This window comes from Polypterus senegalus, chromosome 10, assembly GCF_016835505.1.
Source record: "Polypterus senegalus isolate Bchr_013 chromosome 10, ASM1683550v1, whole genome shotgun sequence".
In the NCBI taxonomy this organism is placed as follows: Eukaryota; Metazoa; Chordata; class Cladistia; order Polypteriformes; family Polypteridae; genus Polypterus; species Polypterus senegalus.
The window spans coordinates 95,399,518-95,408,720 of NC_053163.1; the positions used below are offsets into that span (position 1 = coordinate 95,399,518).

A 9,203-nucleotide genomic window follows, 5' to 3' on the forward strand; every position below is an offset into this window, starting at 1 on the left:
AATTCTCAGATTAGGTTCACTTTCTTCCATGACTCCACAGTTTTTCCACAGTAAGACAGACTGTTATTTTAATTTAATTTTAGTAATGTTTTAACTGTCACTGCATAACTATAGAGACTTACAAACTACATGATTTCAGTGTACTTTATTTACATTCACTTGTGTTAGGGGTTCTTCCATTTCCTCATTTTATTATTTTTCTATGTTGCGTTTTTGTAATTAGAATTTTTCTTTTACTATGTGTAAAGCTCTTTAAAGTAAACTTTTTTGAAAGTGTGCTCTACAAACAAATTTAGTGGCTTTTTGTCAGGAGGGACTCCTGCTTGCATAGTTCTGTGTTTGTTTCTATTTGTGGTAAGCTGCTATTGTATTTTGACGAGTCTTGTGGCTTTTCATTTTTATTTATTTATTTTTTTTATTTAAAGCATAGTGCTGAAATGATAGATAATTAACCTTTAATAACATGCTTTTACATAAAGCATCTGTTTTCTAATTCCCTCTTTTTCACTTTCAGAAAGAGCTTGGGGATCGACAGTCAGAGAGCCTTGAAAAAGTCCGGCAGCTGCTTCCTCTCCCAAAACAGACTCGAGATGTAATTACCTGTGAGCCTCAGGGATCCCTAATAGACACCAAGGGTAACAAGATTGCTGGCTTTGATTCACTTTTCAAAAAGGAGGTAGGGTGCAGTATCTCTGTATCTGGTTATTGCTAACGGAACTTTTCTTTAAAATGCATTCAAACATCTGGTGTGCTGAATTGAATATGCCAAAAAGAAAGTAGAAGATAAACTAAAACTGTGTATAATATATTTTCCAAGATGTAGATCATTAAAATAAAATCAAATTTGATGAGAAAGCAATTGCTGTTTTTGGATGAGATATAACAATTTCCTATTAAAGGTGCACTTTTGTGTTTTCTATTATATTTAATGTACAATTTCTAGCTTAATAAATAGTTTTACATTTAAATATGAAAGTAAATTGCACCTTGAACAAATAGGGGTTTGATGTTTTCAGTTTTAGATTTATTTTTGTTTTCACTCAGTAAATACCATCTGACAAAATGCAAAAAAGGTTCTTTTAAATGTAGTAATTTATTAGTTAAAATTATTATTGTGTTTAGTTACAAAAATAAGCAAAACTAATTTGCATATTGTTAATGTGATAATGCTGCTGCTACTACTACTACTACTACTACTCTTGTCAGATTTATTTGGGAATCTGATGAGAACCTTTACCATCTTGTGGTGATTTTAGATGGGCATAATTACTTAAAGGTATCATTATTAAAGGAACTAATACAATATGCTAATTTTAAGTTGATTCTTGTTTTGGTTTTGTGGAGCTTTAAAATTACTGTTTTTGTGAACACAATACTTGTCAATTTTTTTTTTATAGATAATTGCTTTCGAAAAAATGTTTAATACATAAAACATTAGCAGCTTTTTATTTTTATATAACTTTTTTTTGTTCAATAGGAATACCATCTTGTTTTTTGGATGGCACATTGGCTTTCCTGCCAAACAGTGTGAAAATTCTGGTTTTAAATTCCAGTTCAGACACAGTTCAGATTTGTAGTAAAGTTTGAATGTTCATATAGCGTCTGTATGGATTTTCCCTAGATACTCTTGTTTCTTTCCACATCTGAAAAATGTCAAGATTAGGGTCATATGCAACTTAAAATTGTCCCATTGTTAACAGGTGTGGACATGTGAATGTGTGTTCTATAATGAACTGGCACTGATTGTAATGTATCTGGTATTGGTTCCTGCCTTGCTCTAATTGCTGCCAGCTTAGTCTCCAGCTGCTTCCAACTCCGCATTATACATGGTGAGCCAAAAACAAGTATTCTGCAAAAAATGCTACAAATAAAAATAAATTTCATTACGACACAAGAAAGGGTACACAAAATGGATTTTTGTTTTAAAAATTAAGTCTTCAAGGTGTTGACTGTTATTAGTGGTACCCTCTTTGAGGCCATTTCTAAATGCTTGCATGACTCATTTCGCCATTTTAAGGGGAATAGCAGCAGTTTCATGGTGAATAGCATCCCTGAGGGCTTCAAGGTTTTGAGGTTGGTGTGTGTATACCTTCAACTTGAGATAGTCCCACAAGAAGAAATTGCATGGGGCAAGATCAGGCGAATGTGCAGACCACCCAACATTGCCGCAACAGGGAGATCAGCTTCCTGGGAAACATCTCCTGCAAAGCTTGCTTGGATATCCAGTCCATATGAGCTGTTGCTCCATTCTGTCGAAACCAGGCATCCATCACATCCATTTCTTCCAGTTGGGGATGCAAAAAGTTCTCTAGCATTTCAATGTGACGTTCTGAAGTGATGGTGAACTGACCATTGCTCCCCCCTCCTCAAAAAAGTAAGGGCCTACAATGCCAAATTCTGTAACGGCACACCAAACTGTAACCTGCTCATTGTGCAGTGGTCTCTGATGGAGTTCGCAAGGGTTGGCTTCAGCCCAATAGTGAAAGTATTGTTTATTTTGGCAACCATTCAAATGGAAATGTGCCTTGTAGCTGCACATGATAATGGCATTTCAATGAATGGTTTGCAGAATGTTTGCACACAACTTATCTATGGCTGTCACAGTCTCTCTCAGCCAGTTCTTGTACTACCATCATTTTGTATGGATGGAAATTAAGGTCCACCTGAAAAATCCTCATCAAAGACATTGGAAATGCCTAAGGTAGAAGCATGTTTGCGTGCTGAACGTCTAGGAGGCTGCAACATTGATGCCCTTAATGGTTGGAAGTTTTCAGGCGATCATACAATTCAAGGACGGCCTGGAGATCTTCTTTTCAGTGTTGTACACGTCTGTCTAAATTTAACCACCCGCTGAAGAATTGTTTTCCGATTTGGGACACTCATTGTTCGGAGGAGTGCTGAAGTACTTTGAAAAGGTGCATTGCGTAGTGATGATGGATTTGTTGTTTTTGAGGAATGCTTAGACAGCAAAAGCATGGTACGCACCGGACTGATGCATGTTGCCTTGTGAAAACTATAAGGATCACCTATCAATGGATCCCCACCCCAACCCACTCTGCTGCCTCTACCTCGTGCAATGAACCTGAGATTGTGGTACTTCGTTTTGGCTCACCCTGTACTAACTGTTTTCAGAGAATGAACTTTTATTTCTTTGTTTTACTTCCAGGGTCTGCAAGTATCTACAAAACAGAAGATCTCTCCATGGGATGTTTTTGAGGGGTTAAAGCACTCTGCTCCTTTGTCCTGGGGTTGGTTTGGAACTGTGCGTGTTGACCGCAAAGTGACAAAATTTGAAGAGCAACAACGACTCTTGCTTTACCACACTCACTTGAAGCCTAAGCCTCGTAGTTATTACCTTGAACCACTTCCTTTACCCCCAGAAGAGGAAGAGCCACCTACACCTGTGCCTCTGGAACCTGAAAAGAAGTTGTCAGAGTCCTCAAAGCCAGAAAAGAGCACAGCTGTAGCTACTGCAGACTCCAAGAAGAAGAACGTTAAAAAAAAACGAAGTCAGTCCACCAGTAAATCAGAGGTTAGAAAATATAATCATTAATGTTTTATTTTTTTTCTCTTTCACTTTGCCTGTGTGATATCAGATTAGTAAATCAAGCAAATAATATTCTATAAAGCTGGTTTCATGGAATACTCAAGAATGAAGTACACAGTAACAAGATAATAGGAATAGTACTTCCCTTCATTTACTTTTTTTAAAATTAGATTACATTTAGACCACACAAAAGGCATTAAGATACCTGGGCATCAAATGAGATTATAAAATGATAACATGTTCAATATTAGTCAATTTACAGGCAAAATTTGCATTTTAACAGAGTCATCATATGTAACTATAAGTTCAAATTAGTAATTTGTGTCATTTTAAAGTTTTAAGGTTGTGGACAGTATCTGCTGCCTTCTCAGTCTGCTATTGGGACAATGGAAATACATATCCCTCCACTTCTGCACAATACAGCAAGTTAAAATGAATAGTATGTGTGGAGTAGGACTCATTTGACATAAAAATGATTAAAAGTAAAGTTTTGAATATATGGCAAGAGGACACATCACCTTGTGGTTATACTTATAGGCTTAATCCTTGTGCTTATAGAGTGGAACCTCTAGATATGAGTTTAATTCATTCCAGCACTGAGCTTATATAGCGAATTTCTTGTATCTAGAACAAAACTTCCCCATTGAAAATAATGGAAATCCAGTTAATCCGTTCTGCACCCCCAAAAATATCAACATAAAAATCAATTTTCCTAACAAATAACACTAATAAATAAGTGTGGATACACTTTGTCTGCTGAGCGTCATGTGATCATAGCTGAGCGTCATGTGATCATAACTGAGCTGATGGTTCTTCTCTCTCGTGCGCGTCTCCCTCTCCTTATCTCTCTTGCTTGCTTGCTCGCTCACGCGCCCCTCTCTGTCTCTCATCTCTCTTGCTCGCTCATGCACCTCTCTCTCTCTCCTTATCTCCCTTGCACGCTCGCCCGCACGCCTCTCTTTCTCTCCTCTTGAGGGTAGCAAAATGACACCTTTTATTGGCTAACTAAAAAGATTACAATATGCAAGCTTTCGAGGCAACTCAGGCCCCTTCTTCAGGCAAGATGTAATCAAAGCTTGCATATTGTAATCTTTTTAGTAAGCCAGTAAAAGGTGTCATTTTGCTTGGCTTTTCTCTACATTCATAATGGCTAACACGGTACAACACCCTAGTACTCCACTTGAGGGCAATCGTCTCCTATACTCAGTCTGCACGTCCGCAATATTTTTGGATACGCTTATACGGCGAACTGCTACAGCGAAACAATGAAATCACAAGCGCACAAACGCGTAGATCCTCGCGCTACGGGAGAACAAGGAACACTGAGTGAGCTGACGGCCTGGCAGCGTCAGCTTGGGTGAATCCCCGAGTCGAGGCCTGGCCCGTGGCTTTTTACGCGATCCAATGCTCGTATTTAGATCCAAATTTTTCGCTCATACTTTCCTCTTATCTTGAATTTCTCGTATACAGAGGTGATCGTATCTCAAGGTTCCACTGTATTTGTGACAAAATTTGCAAAACATCTGTGACCAGAGCTTTTATGTAGCTTTTTAAAATAAATGAGTATTTTAGCAGCACTACAAAGGTTAATAAAAAGGAAATATAAGGGAACTGTAAAACAAACAACTGTAAACACCAATGGTATTAAAGCCAGAATAAAAAGTTCTACTTGTAGATCTTTTACCACCAGTCTTGATTCCATTTTTATGTGCTTTTAGGATTACCCATCCAATGCTCAACGTGTAGTTTCTTATGGACCTTCAATGCCTCAAGATCACCTACCTGGAAACCCATTCAGACAAGGGTATACACAGGCAATGAACTACACACAGAATCAACATCTTCCAGCAGGTAAACAGCTGTCTGAAAGTAGAGATTTGATGCAATGTTTTTTGCATAAAGATGATGGCGAGCTGGCTCAGATTTGGATGAAGTGTTGGCTGGACACACCCGGAAGGCATATTTGGGTATGGAATACGTCCTGTACATGTAAAGAAAATGGCACTGTAAAAAGTAAGCTCACTTCTTATTTCTGGAAGAAATATCCAACATTTTGGGGAAGTTGGGAAAGTAGCATCTGAATGGAAACCTGTTCAAGACCTCAGAACTGAAGATGTCCTCCAGAAGCTCTGAATGAAGGGTGTTTGATACTAGTCATTTTGTAATTTCTAGTATTCTTTGATAGACAATTAATAGTGAGGAATAAAACAGAAGTGATAAGGCAAAAATTGAATCTATCTCTAGAGTGCTCACAAGGGCTAGTCTGCAGAAATGGTTTGGTGGCCCCAGGTAAAGAAAGTGGCAGCTGCAATATGTCCCACAGAAGGTTCAAGTCTGTGTTTTCTGTGGCTACACAGAATGAGTCACAATTGTCTTCGTATAGGTTTTGGTGCACCAGCTATCAAAAGGTAGGCAGAATGTTGCCTGTGCTATATTCTTATAAGTAATACCGATCGTTTTCTGGCCTGGGAAACCTTTGCATTCTTCAGGAGCTGAATAACATTGGTAGGGTTAGTGGCATCTGTTTAACACATTTAGGAAGAAAATGTTTGGCTTGTCTTTATCCAGCACTGAATTTCAGGTAGGAAGGACCCACAGTACTGTGTACAAGGAAGGATCCACCTGTGGAATGAGGCACACTTTTACAGTTTGTCACATGCCAATCAACTGGGTTTCAAGCCTTCAGATGGTGAGAGGAAATTGGGATCACTAGAGGAAAACATGCACTTTCTTTTGAAAAATGTCTTGATTAAAAGCTCACTATTAATATGCAGATCTCTCTGTTGTAAATGTTTTGTACCAGAAGATCCAACTTTATTTCATAAGTCATCTTTCACAGAGCATCTTATCGCAATACTGGTTTCAGACCTTTCAAGTATACAGTTCTTACCGGTTGGTGAAATGCAGTACCAGCATGTATACTGTTATACAATATATACTAATAGAAAAAATGGAAATTTCAACATTCTCTTGGGGTTTATGGTTGAGTAGTTTCATTCAAACAGGCAGATAGACAGACGGGCATGGGCTTTCACAATAGGAGCTTCGTGCATTATATCCAAATGACAGAAATATGAAAATAGAACAGTTAAATTGGGCAAATGTGGAATATTTTGTTATTTCTGCAGAAGGGCCTGACAAAGTTTCTGGCCATTGGCTGGCATGTCTGTGGGTGCTGTAATCCAGGGCATCCCAAAGGTGCTTTATAAAGTTAAGTTCAAGAGAGGAGGTAGCCCAAAAAGCAGCACTTGCACACCAGCATTCTTTAACACAGTTGTAACCAAGGCAGCTGCGTGTTGCATGACATTGTCCTGGCATAGGGTCAGATATCTAAGAGATGTAAGCACAGGGCCTCTGATGGATTACCGCCTTTTACAACCAGTAGCATGGAGAATGTCATGTCATTGATGTGGAAAATGTGTCTGCCAACTACAGAAGTAATTTTTGAGGAAAAAATAGACACCACATGGCTATTTCAATGAATATGTGACACAAAACCTTAACTTTTCTTTTATGTGTCCCTAAACTAAGACAGATAGAAATACAAAAAAATTCAGTAGACAAATTACCGTAGTTACTCTTGTGTTTCAAAATCCCTTTAATAAATGAGCAAAATATTTTTCCAGTGTAAACAAGATAGGATTGACATACACAGACAAGTCAGGTCTAACCTGTAATCATTTAAAAAGTAGTTGATTCACTTTCAAGAAAAAAATCCCTATTGGTGAGAAAGGTTAGGATCCTTGATAAACGATGCAACAATTCTGGATATTGTGTTTGCTGGTAGCAAAGACTTATCTAGAATAGAATTCATTGCACAGCTATGGTCGCCAGCCAAAATGATCAAACCTCGGACATCAGCGCCTGAGGTGAAGCCTCTGATGATGGACCACAGCAGCTGTTTCACTCACTTGAACAGGGTGAAGATCGTGACGCAGTGTCAAGAAGCTTTGCTCAGGTGCTGACATCCGAGGTTTGATCCCAGTAAGGAGAAGCAAAGGTGTGTACACCTGATGAGCCCTAATTAGGGCAAAACACGTGTTATCCGCTCTTTGTATTATTTGGCAGGGTATCATATGTGTATGTATGTTTGTGTGTGTGTGTGTATGTATATATGTATGTATGTATGTATATATATATGTGTATATGTATATATGTATGTGTATATGTATATATGTATGTGTATATGTGTATATGTATGTATATATGTGTATATATGTGTATATATATGTATGTGTGTGTGTGTAACCACCACTGAACAAGAAACATAAGTTGAAACGTCAAAACTGGGCCAAGAAATATCTGAAGACAGATTTTTTTCAAAGGTTTTATGGACCAATGAGATGAAAGTGACTCTTGATGGACCAGATGGATGGACCTGTGGATCAGTAATGGGCACATAGCTCCACTCCAACGTAGAGGTGGGGTACTGGTATGAGCTGGTATTTTTAAAGATGAGCTGGACCTTTTTGCATTGAAGATGAACTCAAAATCAACTCCCAAACCTACTGCCAGTTTTTCGAAGACACTTTCTTCAAACAGTGATACAGGAAAAAGACCATGATTTTTTGCAGGCCAATGCTCCATCACTTGCATCGAAGTTCTCCAATGCGTGGCCAGCCAGTAAAGGCCTTAAAGATGAAGGAATAATGACATGGCCCCCCTTCCTCATCTGACCTAAACCCTATCGAGAACTTGTGGGCACTTCTTAAACGCTAGATTTATGGGGGAGAAAAACAATACACCTCTCTGAAGAGTGTCTGGGAGGCTGTAGTCACTGCTCCACAAAAAGCTGATCGTCAACAGATCAAGAAACTGACAGACTCCATGAATGGAAAGGCTTATGACTGTTATTGGAAAGAAGGGTGGCTATATTGGTCATTGATTGATTGATTTATTTTTTTGAAATGTTAGAGATGTTGATTTGTAAATTTTGAGGTGTTTGTTGTTTATTCTCACTATAACAGATGAAAATAAACAAGTGAGATGGGAAAATTTTAATTTTTCCTTTAGTTGCATAATAAATCTGCACACTAATAGTTGCCTAATAATTGTGCACATATGTATTCCCCTGATGATGTTCACACTCACATTTCCGTTGTGAAACATTCAGGTTTCAGGTTTATTAACATTTTGGATTGACTGATAGCACTGTGTTTGTTTCATATTAAAATTAATCCTCAAAAATACAACTTGCCTAATAATTGTGCACACAGTGTATATATATATATATATATATATATATATATATATATATATATATATATATATATATATATATATATATATATATATATATATATATATATATATATATATATATATATATAAAATACCAAGCTTCAGGCAGAAGTAGTGTGTTAAAGAAGCAAATGAAAAGAAAAGGAAACATTTTGAAAATAACGTAACCTGATTGTCAATGTAATTGTTTTGTCACTGTTGTGAGTGATGAGTGTTGTTGTCATATATATATATATTTACACACACACACATAAACATATATATATACATATATATATATATATATATATATATATATATATATATATATATATATATATATATATATATATATATATATATATATATATATATATATACATATATATATATATATATATATATATATATATATATATATATATATATATATATA

General features: G+C 36.9%; 1 protein-coding gene across 2 annotated transcripts in view; it reads left to right on the forward strand.

Moving 5' to 3' along the window:
• med12 (mediator complex subunit 12) overlaps positions 1-9,203 on the forward strand; it is a 131,289-nt gene that overhangs the window by 87,052 nt on the left and 35,034 nt on the right. For both annotated transcript variants that reach the window (XM_039766252.1, XM_039766254.1), the window contains exons 35-37: positions 515-676; positions 3,167-3,532; positions 5,266-5,398. In XM_039766252.1, the coding sequence (XP_039622186.1) occupies positions 515-676; positions 3,167-3,532; positions 5,266-5,398 (661 nt within the window). The remainder of the gene's footprint in view (positions 1-514; positions 677-3,166; positions 3,533-5,265; positions 5,399-9,203) is intronic.